Genomic DNA, 22,324 nt, shown 5'->3' with positions numbered 1-22,324 from the left:
CTGGTTAGGCTACAGTCCACCGGGTCGCTAAGAGTCGGACACGACTGAGCGACGGAATGGAACGGAACAGAGTTCAATTGTCTTTTTTTTTTTTTACTGCATCGAATCTTAGTTGCAGCATACAAAATCTTTTGTTGCGGCGCATGGACTCTCTTGTTGGGCTTCCCTGGTGGCTCAGCTGGTAAAGAATCCGCCAGCAATGTGGGAGACCTGGGTTCGATCCCTGGGTTGGGAAGATCCCCTGGAGAAGGGAAAGGCTAATCACTCCAGTATTCTGGCCTGGAGAATTCTATGGACTGTACAGTCCATGGGATCACAAAAGTCGGACACAACTGAGCGACTTTCACTTTCACTATGGACTACCCAGTTGCAGCATGCGGGCTCCAGAGGGCATGGGCTCAGTAGTTGCCCTACTCAGATTTACTTGCCCCAAGACATGTGGGATCTTAGTTCCCCAACTAGGGACTGAACCTGTGCCCCCTGCTTTGGAAGGCAAATTCTTAACCACTGGACCACCAGGGAAGTCCTCAACTGTGTCTTTAACAGAATCATGCTAGTCTGCATTTCCCCAAATAAAATCTTCCTGTGCTTTTATGTAGTTCCATTAAAATAAGCTTAAATGATCACAAAACAGGGAGATCAATAAACTAAACTCCATGCCTGCTAGCTAAGCAAGATTTCCCTATACTAACTGGCCGCCTTCATGACAATTCCCTGAACTGACTGCTTTTCCTTCTTGCTTCTGCAGGATCGCCGTGAGGCAGGGACCAGGCCCACTTCTACGATGACACCTGCTGTCACGTCCACAGTCATGAGCGCATCAGTGACCTGCAGCAAGAGAAGTGGGGCAACGCTCAATACCGGGGGTCTGACCACGGATGCATAGAACACCAAGAACCTTCAGCTCAGGGAAGACCCATCTGGCCTGGTCCTCTTCAAAGCAACCCCAGCAGGAATCAGTACAGCCAGGAAAGGGGCCATCCGGAGAAAGCTGGCCACCCAGGAAAGAGGGGGGAAAGTGGCCAGCCAGAGGGGAAAGAGTAAGTGGGAGGAGGAGCCGCAGGCATGAAATGCAGGGAACGGAGGGATCAAAGGAGAGATCAAAGGAGGGAAACTCAACCACCCTGTGGGTGTAATACCCGCAGAGGGCGTGGTTGCCCAGATGATGTAGGTCAGGGCTGACCAACTGGGAGCCTGCAAGCCAGTGTAAAGCGGAGGAAACCACCCCTGTGACCTCTCACTACCCAGAATTTGTAGGCAGGAAGCTCGCCTGGATAGTCCTGTGTCCCAGGTGCTCAGCTACCCCCAGGCGCATAGGTAGGCTTGTGATTTACCTGCTGAACAAATGTCTGAACTGAGATTCTGCTTTTATGAAATAATATTGTCTCACTTGTGTGCTGTTGGGGAGAGGAAATTTCCCCCTGTGTCTCTTGCGTTATTGTGGCTGAACTAATGATAAAATGAAAAACAATGGAAACAGTGACAGACTTTACTTCCTTGGGCTCCAAAATCACTTCAGATGGAGGCTGCAGCCATGAAATTAGAAGGCACTTGCTCCTTGGAAGAAAAGCCATGACCAACATAGACAGCATATTAAAAAGCAGACACATTACTTTGCTGACAAAAGTCCATCTAGTCAAAGCTATGGTTTTACCAGTAGTCATGTATGGATGTGAGAGTTGGACTACAAAAAAGCTGAGCGCTGATGAATTGATGCTTTTGAACTGTGGTGCTGGAGAAGACTCTTGAGAGTCCTTTGGACTGCAAGGAGATCCAAGCAGTCCTAAAGGAAATCAGTCCTGAATATTCGTTGGAAGGACTGATGATGAAGCTGAAACTCCAATACTTTAGCCACCTGATGTGAAGAACCAACTCATTGGAAAAGACCCTGATGCTGAGAAAGATTGAAGGTGGGAGGAGAAGGGGACAACAGAGGATGAGATGCTTGGATGGCATCACTCAATGGACTTGAGTTTGAGTAGGGCCCGGGAGTTGGTGATGGACAGGGAAGCCTGGCATGCTGCAGTCCATGGTGTCACGAAGAGTCGGATATGACTGAGCGACTGAACTGAACTGAATGATAAAATCGACTCAAGATAGACTCACAGAGAAAAAGAAAAACATTTTAATGCATACACACAGAGCCTCATGGAAACGATCCCTAAGAAGTAGACAAAGCAGGCAGCTTTTAGACATTTTAGACGAAGAAACAATACATTTGTGAGAAATTGACAGGACAAAGAAACTAACGTGTTCTGAGTACTGGGTGGCTTGTTGTTGCTGTTATTGTTGCCATTTGTTTGGCTGCCCTGGGTCTCTGTTGCAGCACAAGGGCTCCTGCGTGTAGTGCACAGGTTTCCTCTAGCTGAAGGCTTGCTCTGGTTGCAGGCTTTCTTTCATTGCACTGCGCAGGTTTAGTTGCCCTGAGGCATATGGGATCTTAGTATCCTGACCAGGGATGGAACTCAAGTCCCCTGAATTGGAAGACGGATTCTTAACCACTGGACCAGAGAAGTCCCAAAACTTAGGTATTGAGTGCTCAGTTAGTGAGGAATCTAAGCAGAGTTTGCGCTTGGGGTGGTAAACTAAAGAAGTAACGAGGTGTTTATCCAGGCTTCTTCCCCCGGATTCCCTGTCCCTGGCAATAAGGATGTCCTTCTACCTCCAGGTGCAGCGAGGGCACCTTTCACATAAGGGGTGTATTTCCTGCTTTCAGGGGATCAGAAAGGAGAGTCAGAGTATCCCTCTTGCCTTGGCCATTTCTTAACTTTAATTCAAAATAAGCAAAGTTCCATTGTAATATATTTGGGAGTAGTCCACCCCACATGACTGAGCGACTTCACTTTCACTTTTCACTTTCACGCATTGGAGAAGGAAATGGCAACCCACTCCAGTGTTCTTGCCTGGAGAATCCCAGGGATGGCGGAGCCTGGTGGACTGCCATCTATGGGGTCGCACAGAGTCGGACACAACTGAAGTGACTTAGCAGCAGCAGCAGCAGTCCACCCCAAGTCCCAACAGCGCTGGTCAGAAAACGGTTCTAGATAAAGACATGGATACTCGGAAAACACAAAAGGATGCAGTAGATATGTGAGGATGATCCCTGAAGACCAGTGTACTCAGCCCAGCTCCGCTGTGCTCACCGACACAGTGACACGGGCAGGGGTGGGCCAGCTGGTAAGATTGAAGCTGGGCTTCTATACCCAACAGAGACTTGGGGACAGTGGCCCCATCCTTCCTGGGGACCACATTCAAAGGGATGGCTTCAGGTCCTGGCAGCACTGAGCTTTTTCAGGCAGGCATCTGAGGGATCATCCTGCAGACATGGCCTCATGTTGCCAGAAGCCCTGGGGGAGTTTGATGGTCCCTTGGTGCAAAAGTCTGGATGTGTTTGTTCTGTGGCTCGAGTTTCACTGTTCTCACAGGCCCACATTTTACCTACAGAGAAGGAGACAGAGAAGAGTCTTTCTAGAGAAACAGTGTGATGAGAAGGAAGGGGTGAGGGGGAGAAAGAAAAGCAAGTTAGTGAGTTACCTTCAGTGGAAAGAGTTCAGAAATAGGGGTGCCAGGGCCAAGGAAAACGAACAGATGAAGGGACCACACACACCCCCGAGTGCCTCCTGCAACCCCGAGGACCTCTTTCCTTTCCCCAGTAGAGGGCGTGCGCTCCTGTAGTGCTGTGAGGTGCTTGGACAGCAACTGGGCCATTTCTTACAATAAACATTCACTTACCATTGTTGCTGTTGTTCAGTGTCTAAGTGCTGTCCAACTCTGTGTGACCCCATGGACGGCAGCATGCCAGGCTTCCTTGTCCTTCACCGCCTCCTGGAGTTTGTCCAAATTCATGTCCACTGAGTCGGTGATGTTATCTAAACATCTCATTCTCTGCCACCCTCTTCTCCTTTTGCCCTCAACCTTCCCCAGCATCAGAGTCTTTTCCAATGAGTTGGATCTTCACATCAGGTGGCCAAAGTACTGGAGCTTCTGCTTCAGCATCAGTCCTTCCAATGAATAGTCAGGGTTGATTTCCTTTAGGATTGACTGGTTGGATCTCCTTGCAGTCCAAGGGACTCTCAAGTGTCTTCTCCAGCACCACAGTTTGAAAGCATCAATTCTTTGGCACTCAGCCTTCTTTATGGTCTGACTCTCACATCCATACATGACTACTGGAAAAACCATAGCCTTGACTATATGGACATTGGTCGGCAAAGTGATGTCTTTGCTTTTTAATATATATATTGTCTAGGTTTGTCATAGCTTTCCTTCCAAGGAGCAAGCGACTTTTAATTTCATGGATGCAGTCACAGTCCGCAGGGATTTTGGAGCCCAAGAAAATAAATTCTGTCGCTGCTTCCATTTTTTTACCTTCTATTTGCCATGAAGTGATGGGACTGGATGCCATAATCTTAGTTTATGATTCTGCAATCCTACACCTAGTATTTACCCAAAAGAAATTAAAATCCATGTTCATGCACGCAAACAAATTTGTATGGGAATATCTGTAGTGGCCGTAATAATTATTGTCAAATATCAAAAACTTCACAAATGTCCTTCAGCTGGTGAATAAAGAAAGGCTGGCATGTGCCTGCAGCAGGATCCCACTCAGCAGCAACGAGGAACAAAGCACGCCACGTGCTGCAACATAAATGAACGTCAGACGCACTCTGCTAAGTTAAAGAAACCAGACACAAACAGCAAGCTTCTGTATGATTCCATTTATATGACATTCTAGAAAAGGCAAAGCTATAGGGAGAGAAAAGAGATCACAGGAGCTGAGGCGTGGAGCTGGGGGTGAGGGGCTGGCCGACAACAAAGGGGCATGGGGGAGCTTTAGGGGTGAGTGACCCTCCTATGATCTGTGTTCTGCTGATTGTTACATGGATATGTGAGTTTGTCAACAGTCAAAGAACTATATACAAAAAGGGTCAATTTACTATTAGTAAATGTTCTTCAATAAGTCTAACTTTTATACTTATTTTGAATATAAACACATATGCATACACGTGTATACACACATGTGCTGTCCATCTGTTTTAATGATTGAATAACATGCCATTAAATGCGGACAAATATTTTATTTGGCCAGTTCCTTGCTATTGAGTGGTTTCCAGGGTTTGGACATTCTCTTTAATGCTGTGATGCTATAGAAGGCAGTAAGGAGTTGGTCCAGGACTTGGCCAAGCTGCCCCTTCACTCCATCCCTACACAGCCTGGAGGTAGGGATTATTATCTGCTCTACAGAGGATGCAGCTGAACTTAGCAGGGGAGTGGGGGAAATCACATGTGCAAGTTGCACAGTCAGGGAGCAGGAGACCAAGGATCCCAAACTGCTTCTGTCTAGTTGGGAGGCTCACACTCCTTTCCTTACACCGTGCAGCCAGTTGTTAACTATTGTGAGCAAATAGCTGTTTCTTACTCCTGTTTGTCCCTCCAGAACAGCTAATATATAGGAGACTGGACCCAAGATGAGATGCTTCCCAAGAACCGGGGGTTGGTTGGAGCTGACTGCACTCTAATGGAATGAAGTCAACAGTCTGCCCGTGAACTCAGTTCCAAGGAGGACTAGCCCTTGGTGCGCCGTGGGGTGGGGAGCACAGTGAAGTCAGCACACGGGCCTTGAGTGCCTGTTGTGCCAGGCGCTGAAGCGAGAACGAGGACACGATGGTGCAACTGCCCCCACTCTCCCCCTCAACATGGTGCCTGAACAGAAAGCCCGTCCTTACCTGAGGGAGCCAGATGGCTCACCGGCCACTGATCACAGAGAAGCCCAGGTGTTCACAGCCAAAGGCAGAAATCTCAGTCAGGTCTCCAAGGCTCGGTCTTGGCTTGGCCGGAGACAGGAAAACCAGAGACAGGCAGAGGGGAGCCCTGGCAGGGAACATTCTAGAACCTGACCCTCAAGGAGCCCCAGTCCAGCCTGCAGGCTCCCTCTGTTCATGACCTGCAGTAAACAGTTGGGAGCCCTTCTTGCACTGGTGAGAAGTCTTTACTGGGATGACTGGGCTGGAAAGGCGCTCTTTAGAGGACAAAGGAGAGCCAGAGAGGGGGTCCAGAAGGCAGTGTGGGTGGACACACAGCAGGGGGTGAGTCAGAGCAATGTACACAAGTTGGGTGTGAGTGCACTGTATGTGCAGAGTATGTGTGTGTCAGAGACGAGTCCTGACTCCCAGGAGGTCTGATATGCCTCGAAAGGGCCACCTGCCTCCTACCCAGGCATGGTCAGTTTTCGTAAGCATCCCTTCGTGCGTGTCAGAAAGAACCTGTATTTCACAGTTTACCGTGTACTCATTGAATCAGCTTGTCGGTACGTTTTGCGAAGTTTCTGTATCTTAACTGATTTTTGTGTCCCCTTGATTTATCAGATCCTGACAGAGGCGTAGGTAGATCTCCCACTATGGTGAACTGGTCATTTTCTCCTTACAACAGACGAAAATTTTTAATACCTGTTTTAGGATTTTTATTAGATGCAAACAATTTCAGAATTATTAATATCATACATTCCTAGGGAATTGAAAGTTTTATCAGAATCTTTGTGGAGCGTTTCTCGACACCAGCAGTTAATTCTCTGAGTTTCCAGACACCAACTGGGTGCTCAACGAATCGGTTCGATTGTGACACTAAACACAGACTTCACAGCATTAAGTGCTCAGTCCCCTAAGACTGTCTTTCTTCACACCAGCTGTCTTTCACCATTCACTTGTACTTTTGTCAAAACCCCTCCTACATTTCAGTAGTTTTCCAGAAAGGCTCACAGAACTCAGAAAGGCATCTTAAATGTTTACCAATTTATTATGATGGATACAATTCAAAAGTATGGAGGCAGAAGATGCAAGGAGCTTCCATGTCCTTTCCAGGCAGCCACGCTCTGGATACCTTGGTATGTTCACCACCCAGGAAGTTCGTCAAGTCTCCTCACTGAACAGTTTTTATAGAGCTTAATCTTCAGCACCCCCTCTCACATTCCCTTCTTAGAGATCAGTAGCCTGAAATTTCCAACCCTCTAATCACTGGGTCTTTCTAATGACCAGCCCCATCCTAAGGCTATCTTAGGGTCTAAGTCACCCCGTTAGTATAAACTCAGGTTGATCAAAGAGGTCTCCTTAGAAATAGCAAAACATAAAGCCTATCACCAAGGAAATTCTGAGGGTTTTAGGAGCTCTGGCCAAGAACCAAGGACAAAGACCAAGCGTATTTCTTATTATGCCACACTTTTCATCCTGTCTAGTAATCATTTTTGGTTTAAAGCTTATATTTTCTGATATCAATATAGTTATGCCAGCTTTCAGCCGATTAATATCAACTAATTAACCAGTTTTTAGTTAGTTGTTGCCTAGTATATCTTCTTTTATTAAAAATATTACTATAAAATTTATTGAAATAATTTTGAAAGTTTTATTTTGTTTAAATTTTCAAGTTTCAGCTATTTATAAGGTATTTACTATGTAAATGTTTTAATATACAAAAGTAGTAGTAAAATGGCCACCCATATACCTAATGCATGGGTTAAAATCTTATTTTTCGGTCATGTTTGCTTTATCTGCATCTATAATTTATGCCATGTGTTTTACATAAACCTCATACCTTTATCACACTTAATAAGATTCATGGTTCCTTAATATTCTTCATTATCCAGTTCACATTCAAATTTCCCCAGGAAACCCAAACTGCTTTTACAGTCCTTTCTCACATTTAGTTACTTTGTCTCCAACATGTCTTTCAGTCTAGGACAATTTATACACACCCTCAAGTTTTTTCCTTGATAACATTAATGTTTTCAAGATGTCAAATGACTTGTCACATAAACCGTCCATCTTATTAACTTCAGTCTTTATGTCCTTATATTTCAACTGTATCTGCTGTAAACAGTATTCCCTGGAATAGTCTTCTAATCCAGTATAATGTTTGTCTTTTACTTGGCAAGTTTAGTTCATTTATATTTATGGTCACTATCAATATATTTGGAATTAGTTCTTCCATCTTATCTAATTATTTCTACAAATCTCAGGTTTCATTATATGTAAGGTTTCATTATTTTTTAATTGAACGGGCTGCTTTTGTTTTGCTTTCTCGTGTTTAGTCTACCTCATTCCTTCTTATTACATAATTAATTTGGAGATCTATGCTCCATGGGCCCACATCATTCTGCCCAGTGTGAGAGAAGAGCCTTCAAGAGACTCCCCTTTAATTTTGGCCTGTGTCCTTTGAGCTTGGCAAACTTGAAAACAGGCATGAGATGTTTTATCAATAGAGCTAAGATAAAACTAAAACTAACCGGGAGAAAACTATTCTTATGTCAACACTGGGGAAAGAATGAGCATAAGCCTTTCCTAGACCAGGTATGGTCTAAGCAGGAGGAAACTAGAAAGGAGCCATTTATAAGTCCTGTCCGGGATTCCACAGACAGATGGTCCCCAGACAACCAAGGCTGCCAAGGGAAACATTGGCAACCAGATGGAGGAGGTGACTTGCCTTGTGGAAGGAAGGACAATTGGCCCCAGAAGGTATTTCCCCGGAGCCCACAAAGCCCCTTTCAGGAAACTGGTCACTTTGAACATCTGCCAAGCCCAGCGAGTAACAGAGGCAGACCCCAAGGGACCAATCACGAATGGTCGTACCTCCTTCCCTAACCCCTCCCCGGAGGCCTCAGCAGCACACAGGTCAGGTATATATATGACCAGAAACACCCACAATCCATAAGGTCTAAGGCAGCCTTCCTACCACGTTACCTGGCTCCACTGGGCACAGCTGATTGGTCTAGTGGGCCACCTGACCCAATGGCTGTCAACCAATCAGTAGACAGCTCAGTGTGGTGAGTGAGCCAATCAGATTCTCTCTCAGGAGCTTGTGCTAGGAGCGCCTCGCAGGCCACAGGGAGGGATAAAGCTGAGCGGATATGGGAAGAGAAGCCACAGGAGTGGGTGTGGGATCAGAGACTTGGGGGTCATGACAAGTCCCAAGAGGAGAGGCTGCAGGATCACTGCGGGTTGGAAGTGATAAGGCAGAGAAAAGCTGTGGAGAGCAGGGGCGGTTTTAAACAAGATTGGCCAGAGCATATAATTTTCATTATGGCTGTGGTTTGGTCTGGTTTGAGCCCCACTGGACATCTACAGACTCCAGTTGCGGACTCCTGGAAGCCGGCCTGGGTCTAGTTCCAGGTTAAGGGTCCTGGTTTCCCTTGGTTCCTGTTCTTGCATATCCGTCAGGTTTGTCTGTCTTCCGTGCTGCCCACCTGTCCCTACACAACTGGAAACACCCATTACTTGAGATAACCAGAGGTGGACTTTGTTTCCTGCAGGCAAAGAATACAGTCCACAAATAGAAAGTGAGAGAAAATCACCAAAGATCCAGAGCACAGCCTGGCATCAGCAGGAACAGAGCCTCACTGCAACCTCAACAGACTTCATGCCAGCCAATTCTTGATGCATTATCCCCAATAAAATCTTTCCTTACTGGGCTTTATTTTATTCTTGTGAAAATAAACCTTATTGTAAAATAGAATGAAAACTACAAACTAACGCAGAAACCCCCTAGGAAAACAAGACCCCCTCAATGGATAAAGTCACTGCAGACAGGACTGTATAAAGTCACTGCTTTTGTTTCTTGTTTCTTGAGAACATGACTCCAATGAGGCCCATGGCTGCCAGGCCCACTCCCGCGATGCCAACTGCCATGATGGCATCTCTGACCTGCAAGAGAGAGGACAGTGAGTCAGACTCTGTGTCAGGAAGCGGAGAACAGACTGTACATTCAACAAGGACATCCAGCTCAGGGAGCTGGACATGCCCCTTCGCTTCCTTGACAAACTCAGGAGTCAACAAATATTGGCAGGAAAATGGGGAGAGAAGGGCAGGATGGGAAAGGAATTGGTGGATGGGGCCAGCTGCCAACAAAGTACACAGGCATAAAGAGGGAAACTCCTTTGACCCTGTGAGTTTTTAAAGCAGACAGAGCCCCAGAGGGTGGCTGTAGAAAGGACAGGGAGATGAAGTCAGATGGTTGAAATCCTGGCTGGCCAACAGGGAGCTCTTGAAGTAAGTGTAAAGTTGAAGAGGAATTGCTATTGAATCCTCAATAAACTCTGACCTCTGTCCTACAAATCCCTCACTAATCTTCATCCTTGCTGAATCCCCAGAGCACAGACCACCCAACCATTGACCTTTGCATGTTCTTAAATATATGACTCAACTATGAAAAAGAGTAGTGATGTTATACTTTAAACTATTAAGATATCTGACTTGTATTGCTTATAACAGAAAAAAAAAAAAAACACTGGGGCAAAAGTAAGAGTAAGTTTCATGGTGAAAATTGAACATATGTCAAATTTCACTCTTTCCTGAACTCCAACTAAAAGTAAGTCATTCGTTTTAGGCATAATTTCACTAGGACTCAGAGAACACTCACTGCAATGAAGGCGCAATGCCCCAATCAGCAAAACTGTACCTCTCCCAACTAAAAGAGTATCATGAACATGGATCAAGAAATCTCCCCTGAAACCTAACCAGGCATTTACGCAGAATCAAGATTCAAAAAGGAAAAGTTTTCTTAATGGTCTGATGCCAAGAAATCCAATGAGACAATATATCAGAAATCTCAATAATATAAAGGGTGAAAATGTGGACCTGGAACCCAAAATCCACATCCTTACATGACCCGCCAACTCTGCCCTTGGTACCCTAAGCACAGAGCTTGTCTAGGTTGTATATTTTGTGGCTGCAAAACTCACACATGCCCAACATAAAGAACAATTTGGAAAGCTTCAGTGGTTAAAAAATATGTATCTTGGCGCTGCCCAGGCTTATCTAAGCCATAAATGTGTCCAGGAAAGCTATATGAAATTCCAGGAAATATACCAGTGTAACTAACATTACAAGATACCCAGAACTGGTATCCTTGGCAGAATACATGAGGACAAAAATTTGAATGAAGCAACTAACCTAAATTCCCCTGTCGGTCAGTCTTTAGAGCTTCCTGTGAAAGGCTGGCTTTATGGCATCCATGGCTCTGTTTCGTTCTTGCTATGAAACCTGCATATAACCACTTGTATCCAGTGTTTTCCTTGCTAAGCTAGGTGTTCAGTTCAGTTCAGTTCAGTCGCTCAGTCGTGTCCAACTCTTTGCAACCCCATGAATCACAGCATGCCAGGCCTCCCTGTCCATCACCAATTCCCGGAGTTCACTCAAACTCATGTCCATCGAGTCGGTGATGCCATCCAGCCATCTCATTCTCTGTTGTCCCCTTCTCCTCCTGCGCCCAAACCCTCCCAGCATCCGAGTCTTTTCCAGTGAGCTAGGTGTTAGGGTGGGAGAAATGGTTTGCAGATAATGGAGTAGGAACAATAAGCCCCCAGTTCTTTACAGAACCTCATAGCGTGAGAAGAAATGCTGATGGAGCCAGTTCATACAGAAGGTACTTTGTCAAGGAAAACAACAATAGCCTCATTGTTTGTGCTCATGCTTTGTACAAAGTATGTAATTAAATACAAAAGTAGTATATAGTTAGTCCTGAGGGTGCAAATTTTACAGAAAGAATGATCTTCCTGGAAGAGATAGTGCTACCTTCAGATGCCATTGATGATTTTCTTGTTGCAAGGCTGCTGGGTCCAGCCCAGCCACTGTGCTGAAATTGCAGGAGTTCTGGTCATGAAAATAGGCTACATGGTGTGCATTAGAGGTCTTCAATCAGAATATTATGAAAGAGAAAAGTTGTCCTTCATTGTCTTTTTTTTTTTTTAAGTGGGCAAACTGTAATTCTATCAGATTGCAGACAACTAGCTGCTTATGCTAAAACGTCCACTCTGTGTTGAACCCTGGAATTGTTTCTAGGAAAAAGACAATTTGAATGTGCCGTCTTTACTTTCAGCAGTGTTGTAAGTGGATATAAGAAGAGTAACATGATGGACAGGGAGGCCTGGCGTGCTGTGATTCATGGGGTCGCAAAGAGTCGGGCACGACTGAGCGACTGAACTGAACGGAACTGAACTGAATATTACTCAGAGAGCAACTGAATTTAGACTATGAGCGCTTACAAACTAAGAATGTTTATAAAACATTTGACAGCAAGTTGGCTTTAATATTTACAGTAATTTTTAAATAACGCCCTGCAGTTTATCCAGGTTTATGGAATATACACATTACCATTGGCCAAATCTTCAATTTCTACTTATCTTAAAATTTTATCTGACACAGAATAGACTTCAGCCTGAGTGTGTTACTCCTAGCTGTTTTTTTTAAAAAAGTACTATTCAATGTGAAGGCTTATTTACAAAAGCTTACTAAGTATACATTTCTTGAAACCTGAGTATTTTTAAGTAGGTAGATGGAAAATAGGAGAATCTGTTTTAGAATACTCAGGCATGGAAAGCACAAACTACGTTTTAGTTTTAATCCATTGCTTCCCTTTCTAACTGGAAAGTTAGACGAGTCACATGTAGTCTGTTGAAGGAAAATCTAGTCTACTTTAAAGAGCTGAACACAAATCAACATAATGACTAATCAGATTCTTTTAACACAAACACAAATGTCACAAAGAGAGTTGCTGCTTTGACAGCGATTACAAAGAAAACTACTGGTGGACATTGTCCAGCACCCACTATTTCCACCCTTTCTGGTGAGATGGGACAAGTGCAGAAGCTGCATTTTAACTTGGCCACACCATGTATTTGATTGTTGCTTGCCTTGGCCAGTGATTCTCAAGGAGGGGACAGGCTTGGCCTCTGGGAGATATTTGTCAATATCTATAGACATTCTGGCTCTTACATCTGGGGGTGGGAAGGCTACTGGCATCTAGAGGGTAGAAGCCACAGATGCTGCTAAACATCCTGCAATGCACAGAGCTAGTCAGGACAATGAAGGCTTAACTTCATTGTCAATGGCCCAAAACGTTAACAGTGCTGAGGCTGAGAAACCCTCACTGAGGCCAAGAAGTACAACAGGAAATCTTTGGAAACAGTTTAAATGGCACCTCCTCTTGCTGCGTAGTCTATCCTGCATTCGTGTTCGCTGAAGGGAGTCCAGAAGAATTGTTGACGCTGTTTTGCCTTTTTCAGGTGTATGAGTGGTGCATCAGGCTAAAGTCTCAGGAAGAAAAATCGCATGTGTCTAGTGTTGCTTCATTTTTCAGGAAGATATTTATAGAAAGAATAAACAATAAACAAATATTTATTGGTTCTTTTACTATCTCAAGATTTGGAATTGTATTTAAATGCTCTAAATATTATTTTTGTGTACTGGCAAATGTATTTTACTAGATTATGTAACAATACTATGTTGAAATAAAATGTTCTACTTATATGAACTTATGAATTTGTTCTCCAGTCTATTAATAATCACTAAAGGACAACTAAAAATGACATGATTAAGAGATATTTTATAAATCTACCAAATCTTCCTAATACAGCACCCTAAACTTATTACTTCCCAAATGGGTACAGTAATCTCTTTTTTTATTTTATTGCTGCATAGAAGGGTGGACATTTACCTGAAGCTGAAGCCAGGTCTAACTGGGACCTCAATTGTTATGTAGTACCATAAATGATGAAATCAGATTTATTTAGCATAAGTTTCTCTTTATTCTGACATCATCACTGCTACTTTTAAAAAAAAACTCCTATTATACTAAATATACCAGTAAACGTTAGTTTTCTGATTTAAAAAGATAAATAATCGGCAAACAGGAGAGAGAAGATAAGGAAATCAGAGGAGGGTTTCCCTGGTGGCTCAGTAACAAAGAATCTGCCTGCCAATACAGGAGATCCGGGTCCCATTCCTGACCTGGGAAGATCCCACCTGCCACAGAGCAACGAAGCCCATGCATCACAACTATTTGAGCCTGTTCTGTGAGCCTGGGAGCCGCAACTACTGAGCCCACGTGCTGCAGCTACTTGAGTCCATGTGCCCGAGAGCCATGCTCCACGAAAAGAGAAGCCATCGCAACCAGAAGCCTGCACAGCACGAAGACCCAGCACAGTCAGAAACAAATAAAAATTTTTAAAAAAGAAAATCAGAGAAGCAGTCTGGGGATACAACCTCCAGAATAAAAAAAAAGAAGAGAGAAAAATGGAAAACTTCCCAGAACTGAAAAATTGGGGTTTCCATACTGAAAACAGTCATCAAGTTCCCAATACAATTCATGAAAATAGATCCACGCAAGGTTTACCATAGATAAATTTCAGAACACTGAAGATAAAGAGAAGAGTCTATAAGCTTCCAGAAAGATAAAGTTGGCCACATACAAAGGCTCGAAAATCAGAACGAATTCAGACTTCTCAACAATAGCTTAAATGACATAACAATGGAGTAATACCTTCAAATTTGGGGCAAAAAAATTTTTCAGCCTAAAATTCTATCCCCAGTCAAACTATCAATCAAATAGGATAAAATGAAGATATTTTCAGGTACACACAGTCTTTTTAAAATGCACCCTTTCTCAGAACCTATTCAAGGTGGTATTCTGCCAAAACTAGAGAGTAATCCAAGAATGGAAAAGATGGTAAGAGCATTAATACAGGAGAAAACTGAAGGGTGTCTCTAAAGGCTGCTAGTAAAGACAGATACTAGGATGACAGTGTGCATCAAATGTGACTCAGGACAAAGGTTTCGAAGGTCATTTTCCCCAATAGACACATGTGCTGATGCCATAATCCCCCAGACTCCTGCTTGCATCACCTTTGTAACCTAATGAGGTTCCTCTCATGGACCTGCCCAATGACTTTCCCAGAAGGAGGCTCTTAGAGAGTCTGGAACTCTTCACCAAACATTGGCAGTATCACCCTGTCCATACCTAGGTAGGGGTGTACTTGATATTCCTCGATTTTTACATTAACTGCCTTTCACATTCACATATACATACTTATATACTTATTGCATATATGTACATATATATGGATGGACTAATCAGCATGCAGGTCAGTGTAGTAAACACCGCTGGTTATCAGCAGTATGAGGGAGAAGGCTGAGCATGATCCTTGCTGGTGAATGCCTCCCCAGGATGTCACTGTGGCCCAGACAGGCCAGTGGACAAGACACTGGGTGAACCCAGAGAAAGAATGAAAATGAGGACCATTATGACTACTTCAACTCCCACAGTTTATTAAGAGAATTTTCTTAGTTGCCACTATGCAAAGCATAAGGATGCTCTTATCTAATTCACACAGTAACCCTCTGAGATCAATATCATCACTTGTACTTTACCAAATGGCAACCTACTCCAGTATTCTTGCCTGGAAAATCCCATCAACAGAGGAGCCTAGTGGGCTACAGCCCATGGGGTCTCAAGAGTCAGACACGACAGAGCAACTAAAGCACCAAGAGTGGCATTTAACCTGAGAGAACTGGAATCAATCCCCAAGGTCATAAAGCTGCCAAAAGGCAGAGCTCACATCCAGCCCAGGTTGACCTGACTCCAGAAGCCCACACTCTCAACCACCACACTGACCAAGGAAGAGACCAAATCTCAAAAAGTTAAAAAATAATGAAAACCAACAACCTGATGGATCTTAGCCTCACCTCTCATCAAAAGAAAAAGAAAAATCATACTCCTTTGCATCAACTGGCATCTAAGAACTTTTAAAAATAATGTTGTCTCTCACACAAACACAAAAGGAGGGAAAGGGCCAGAAAAGGAGGGGAGGCAGTGAGAGGAAAATGAGGAGGAAGTTAGTTTTCCAGGAGAAGTGATTCAAAAAAGAGAGTGGCCATGGCTAAAGTCAACTAAGCAAATAAACATCCCCTGGGGGCTCCTGGACTGCCCCTTGGGTTACAGCAGGACTGGGCACAGTGCTTTTTATCAGCAGGAAAAGCTGTATCAAAAAGACCTGGGATTCAAATCTCACCTCTGCTACTTATCAGCAGAGCTGGAGACAGCTCTCAGGAAAAGAGATAACACAGATTTGTTTGATGACAAGAAAGGCCACCAGCAAGTGCTCTGGGGCTCCGTTTCTGCATCAGTAAAGCAGGACAATGAAACCTGCCTCTGGGGAAGGGTCCATGTCAGGGCCAGGCAGCCTGGGCAACCGGGCCGACAGTGATGCCTGTGCCCAAGCATTCAGCCAGCGTCCCCTGCTCCCAATTGTCTGCGGTGCCCATCACCTCACCCCTGTCCCCACCCTGACTGCGATGTTCTGAAGGGCAGAGTTCTGTCTCTGCCATCCTGTCTTGCTCGTGTGCCTGTCTCCACCCCAGCCGAGTCCAGTGGAGCTGGGGACACACTGAGGACCCACCTGGTCGCTGCGGGGGACCCCGTAGCGCAGCTCATTGACGAAGTGCTCGCAGTTCTCGCTGGTCAGCTTGTAGAGAACCTCCTGGCCCACCAGCTCCTCTGCCTGCTGGACAATTTTGCTGGGAGGCAATGGCGCGTATCTGCCATCATGCTTGTTGTTGACGTGGTACCGGTCTCTCCCAACCACGTCACACAGCCGCTCCTTCTTCACTAAGGCCTTGTCGGTCAGTGCAGACATGACACTGGCCACACCAGCTCCTGGGATTTCGCCTGTGGATTCAGGATGAGGAACACGATTGGTCCTGGGCCGGCCCCCAGCCTAGCATCCACCACATCCACAAGTGGATGAGCAGCTGAGTCAGGGTCAGAGCTGTGTGGCTTTGGATAAGACCCTTGTGGTCTCTGGTGCCTGGTTTCCTAATCTGAAATGAGGAGTGAAGTTCCATAATTTGTTGTGATTTTTTGAAACTAGAGAAGCTGGTCTTGCACACCCTGTGACAATCCAATGGCCCTCTTGATTGTGCAAATGCTCTGAGCACACCCACCTCCCTGGGAGAATAGAGTGTGAATTTTTTGTGATCCTGCCAAGACTCCACTTCCCTGACACACACAAAGCTGATTACTGCAGAAAAGGTGGATGGATTTGGGGAACGGATCCCATTCCCCTTGGAGCAAAGGGACCAAAACCCCACAGCTGTTCCTAGAGGTATGACACCAGGGAGATTCAAGGGGTACACTGGCACAGCCCTGGCCAATGCTGAGGGGCTGGAAGGTGCAACAGATTTCCAGAAATAAAATTGCCTTGAAGAAAGGGATTTGGGGCCAATACAGGGGACAGGATGGTGTGGAGTGAAAGCTGGTGCCCACACCGAGATCCCTCTGGATCAGAGGTTACCAGCTTGTATCATGTAGGGAGGGTATGATGACTGAAAACTGGGCTTGCATTAAAGAGGTGGGCCCCAGGGAACATCACAGAGGAGACTCATGTCCCTCAGAAAGCCTCTGTGGCCCTGCCATGATCGGGAACCCCCAGGTCTCTCCCAGGAGGGGAAGCATCCCATTACCGGGGCAGGACGCATCTTGCACTGTGACGCCACGTGACAGCAACAAGCAATGGCCAGAGGGTCTGATCAGAGTCCAGGTCCTATTCTGCTCAGCTTTCCAAAGAGGACTGAACCCCTCTGCCCTGAGAACAACTATGAGATTTGGAAAATCAGAGGAATTCAGACTTCCTCCTAGTAGGGCAGGAGGTGCTTCAAGGATTCAGTGAAATAAATAAGAAGGTGCTGTGTTTGAACCCTGAGTCTGTGGAAAGGGTCAGCGTGGGGATTGGATCAGGGGAGGGAGCTCCAGAGGCCCATCTACCTTCAGCCCCTCAGCGGGCAGGTAGGGGGCTGGGACTGGGGAGAGGTAAGCTAGGTGCCTGGGTCACAGACTTTCAGGAGGTTCCAGCTCCAGAGGTGCAAGTTGAGAGTCAACACCCAACAGTGAGGGCTTCCTTACACTACACACGTGGGTGCCACCCTGGTGAGAGTGTGCACAGGCTAAGGATCAGAAGCAATAGGTGCTGATTCTGGTTCCATCACTGCATAGTCTTGACATGTCGCTTAACTTAGCTGAGCCAACGCTGGGAATCCATAAAGACAAGCTAAGATGGATTCATGAACACACATCAATCTAGGAATTTAAAAACTTCTTTTAAAAGAACTATTTTACTTTTTAAAGTTAGTCTATTAGACAAAACATTAATTAAACAATTGGAGAAAGGGCACCTGGATAAAGCAAACACTCGATGACTGAATTTGGGGGAACCTCAGACTTGATAGTAGAGCATCAGGTTTAAAGGCAAGAAATAGAGAGTCAGAGCCAGGGTTTGAGTCCCACCTCCAGGACTTTCCTGCTATGTGACCTTGGACAAGTTGCTTAGCTTCTCTGCACCCCCATTCCCTGTAGAAAAGGCCCAGTAAATTCCACCTGTGCCTACAGCGGTGGACAGGGAGCTGCAAGGATTTAAGAAACTCAGTAAGGTGGCTCCCCCAGTGCCTGGAACAGGGTTAGTGCCCAGCAAGTGTCTGCTCTCATTAGTACTGGGTTGTTCTCTAAGTTTCCTTCCAGCTCTGACTTCCACCATTTTCTCAGTAGTATGAGGTCAGTCCCCCTTGCCTCACCTATTTCACAAGATTCCTGAGAAGCTCCAATGAGAATATGCAGATAGAAGCACCTTTGCCCTTTAAGGAGCATCACTCACCCAGTGATGGGTGTCACACTGTCCATCCAGATCCCTGTCATGCCTTCCCTGTCTCCTGTCCAGCAGTTACACCCACTCAGCACAGTCAGTCTATACTGAGGCTCTACTACGTGCCAGGCCTTGTCCAAGGTGCTGAAGAGGAACATGAACTAGACAGCCCACCTGCCCTCAACTAGTTTATGCTCTAGTGAAAGGACACTGACAGTGAACAAATAGAAAAAATAAGATATGTTTAGGTTTGAAAAGGCTATGGGGAAGATTAAGTGAAGACACACAGGACAGGATGACCAGGGGAGGCTGCCCTCGCTCAGGCTGGGGTGGGCCATGCCCAGGAATGGCCATTTGAGTTGAGACTTGAATGATGAAGAGGAGGCAGCTGTGCTGAGAGACAGGAAAGAGCATCACAAGCAGAAGGGAGAGCAAAAGCAAGGACCTCAGGAAGGAAGGCTGCAAGGAGGCCAGTGTGGCTGAAGTCTTGTTGGGGAGCAAGAAGAATGTTAGGGTCCCCAGTTACCACAGCTCCCCCGTTCCCTCTGCTCCAGCCTCAGCACAGCCTTACTTGGTGGGGCAAGGTGGACCACATATCCGTTGCCAATGTAGACAGCCCAGTGTCTGTAGAAAGGGCGGAAAATCTCAATCAGGTCTCCAGGCTGCGGTTCAGGCTGCAAAACCAAGAAGAAGGCCGTTAGAGGTGATGGAAGAGCCGGGAACCAGGGCGGGGCTCAGCCCAGAGGGAGCAGCTCATTGGCCTTCACCTCATAGCTCTCCAGGACGTCCTCCCGAGCCCGCCACGCCACGCCAGTGCCCGGCCCACTTCCCACGCTTATGTCCCAGAATTTCAGGGACTATGGGCCTGGCCATCTGTCTTTACAACTTGCAAAGTGCACACCTAAACGGTTTCTTCATTTGCTGAGGCTTCTACCTTCTCGTTACTCTTAATATTATTTACTGAACTCAAGCTCTGAGTCAAGCACGCTACTGTTTCACAGGTGCAGCTCAATAAATTCACACAACCCTCCTATGAAGTGGGCACTGTTGTGAATCCCATGTGATGAATGAGGAAATCAAGGCTCAGAGATGGAAAGGAGATTTTGCAAAACCACGCAGCCCCTGAGTGATGTGACCAGGACTCAGCGCTAGGCCACCTGATTCCCAGGCCATCGTCTTGACCACCACAGTGACTGTCAGGCAAGCACACGGGTTATCTGACTAGAGCTGCCCACCTGGGGACCCTGCAGAGGCTGTCAAATCTGGGGGGAACACAGACACTCCTCTACTTGACCCAGAGACTGGCAGAAAGGTGGTGTCAGCCTCTGGCAGTAATGTCCCCCTGGCTGCTCATCCTGAGGGTAAGAGTGCGTGCGTGTGTGTGTGTGTGAGACAAGCAAAGGAAAAGTCTCCTCTGCACTGTGCTCACTCCTCTATTCTGACACCGGATGTGTGGGTTTCCCACACTAAGCAATTCAATCCGTGGTGCACGCTGACTGCGTGTCCCACAGTTTAACTCAGTTCTGACACTGACAGCCCAGAGTCAGTGCAGACCCCACAGGCTTAGTCCCAGGAGACTGAGCTTCAGATGCCAGGTGCAAATTGAAGTTGTTACCTGCGCTCCGAACAACTGGCTGTAAATTGATGGTTCCTACACCCCCCTTCCTTGGGTTCAGTGGTTTGCCAGAACAGCTCATAGAACACAGGAAAACAGTTTACTTGCTAGATGACCCGTTTACTGGAAAATATGCAACTCAGGAATGCAGAGGGCAAGCTGTGGGGCAAGGGGGGATTCAGAGCATCCTTGACCCCTCTGGGGACCACTGATCTCCAGAACCTCCACGCTCTCACCAACACCCCAGCTTAGCAGTTTTATGGAGGCTTCATTACGTAGGCTCGGTTGATTACATCATTGCCCACTGGTGATTAATGCTACCTCCAGCTCTTTGATCACCTGGTCAGTTGAAAGGGGCTTCTTCTGAATGATGAAACACATTCCTCTCTCCCTGACTGCTCAGGAAATTACTCGGGTTTTAGAAGCTCTGTGGCAGGAACCTGGGACCAAGACTAAATATACATTTCTCATTACATCACAGTCAGCGTGTGTGGGAGTGAGGGTTTGCGTGTGTCTGCAGGAGAAGGTGGGAAGGATGCTGAAGCGCTCCTCAGAGCCCCACCCTGTGATGGGAGCAGTGGCCCAGAGCCTGAGAACACTCAGGAGATCTTCAAGATCACTGTCATTCAATGTACTGAGGTCCCAGTATCAGATACTGTGCTAAGAGCTGCAGGTGGGGGCACTCTGACCTGGGCCAGAATTGGGGTAATGAGCTTCTCTCATCCAAACCAACCGTAAATCTCTTTGGGACACCTGGAGACAGAGCCCCTTAGAGGTTGTTCCAACCCTCTGTCCTTTCCTGCTCACCCCTTGCTCTTCGGGGACAGACCCACAAGGGTCTGCCCACATCCCCCCTCCAAACTCCGGCCTGACTGAGGGATTCCATCAAAGATGACTAGGGGGTTTGGCCTCTCCTGGGACAGCGATGATGGGCAGTGGGGATAGCCGTCACCACTCTTCAGTGGCTGTGAAGCAGGGTCAGGGCAGTTCATTTCTATTTATAGAAGCACTAAAACTGCCAAGAAGCATCCCACATGGCAGGAAGTATACAGACAAATCATGTTGTCTTATTGCAGCAATTATAATTTATCTTCCCAGAAAAAGGCACCCAGACCTTACTGAGAATCTATTTCAGAACACTGGACAATGGTTACAACTTACAAATCCCATTTGTTTTCCAAAACAAAGGGGAAAAAACGTATATTAATTGTTGGGTAAGAGTTAGGAGGTCTTCAAGGATCCCCAGAAGGGAATTTACCTGGGTATTTCCATGAATAAGCCAGGACATAAAGGTAAGACAGAGACCCAGCCCTCAGGGAGCCTAAAGATAAGAAAAGGAGACATTTGGGACTTGAGTAATATGACGGCTTCCCTGGTGGCTCATACGTTAAAGAGTCTGCCTGTAGTACAGGAGACACAGGTTCGATCCCTCGGTCAGGAAGATCCCATGGAGAAGGGAATGGCAGCCCACTCAAGTATTCTTGCCTGAGATTTCCATGGACAGAGGAGCCTGGTGGGCTATAGTCCATGGTGTTGCAAAAAGTAGGACACAACTGAGTGACTAACATTTTCACTTAATATGGTGTCAACTAATAAGCAGCCAGTAGGTACGAAGACCCAAGGAGCTCACTGTGTCCCAAGCAAATCACAATGAAAGAAGACCTATGCAGAGAAACATGTTTACTATATATATATATACACATACAGCAACAAAAATATCTATGAAGAAACTCAGACTCTGTAACACTGAATACTGATGCTAAGTCCTTCACTCCATACCAAAAATCTACATATAGTAAAAATCTACAAACTGTGTGATTCCATTTGTATGTCATTCCAGAATAGCCATCCCTATAGGACAGAAAAGTAATCCATGATTGCCAGGGGCTACAAGGAGTAGACAAGAAAGGGGTATGAGGGAATTTTGGAGCAATGAAAGTTTCTGTACTATTCTGTATTTGATCATGGTGAATGGTTACTCAATTGTTATGTGTTTATCAAAACCCACTGAACTGAACACCAAAGGGAGTAAATTTGACCTTAATTTTTTAATTAATAAAATTTTTTAACTTTGAAAAATGGATATCTACAGTTTAAAAGCAAAAAAGCTGTGATTTTTTTAATACTCAATCATATTGCCTTTCTCTTACAAAAAGCAAAGGGCACATATTTCCAAATATGCACTAGCTTAAAACATGCCACCACTCAAAGAAACTTCTTTTTAAAAATGATCTGAAAGGTGATGGATTCACCCACGG

The 22,324-nt window shown here is 45.7% G+C and overlaps 1 protein-coding gene across 4 annotated transcripts in view; it reads right to left on the bottom strand.

The window, feature by feature from the left end:
- Nucleotides 1–8,083: 8,083 nt before the first annotated feature.
- Nucleotides 8,084–22,324, bottom strand: part of PLAAT3 (phospholipase A and acyltransferase 3) — a 30,533-nt gene continuing 16,292 nt past the window's right edge. For all 4 annotated transcript variants that reach the window (XM_088832432.1, XM_055415691.2, XM_088832431.1 and 1 more), the window contains exons 3-5: nucleotides 19,023–19,125; nucleotides 16,217–16,485; nucleotides 8,084–9,686 (exon numbers count right to left, since the gene is read on the bottom strand). In XM_088832432.1, the coding sequence (XP_088688558.1) occupies nucleotides 9,585–9,686; nucleotides 16,217–16,485; nucleotides 19,023–19,125 (474 nt within the window). In that variant the 3' untranslated portion in view covers nucleotides 8,084–9,584. The remainder of the gene's footprint in view (nucleotides 9,687–16,216; nucleotides 16,486–19,022; nucleotides 19,126–22,324) is intronic.

The sequence above is a fragment of the Moschus berezovskii genome, chromosome 25 (genome assembly GCF_049115385.1).
Source record: "Moschus berezovskii isolate FMDL1 chromosome 25, NW_MosBer_1.0, whole genome shotgun sequence".
Taxonomy (NCBI): domain Eukaryota; kingdom Metazoa; phylum Chordata; class Mammalia; order Artiodactyla; family Moschidae; genus Moschus; species Moschus berezovskii.
Note: the sequence above shows the minus strand (reverse complement) of the source record. Positions and strands in the feature narration are given on the sequence as shown.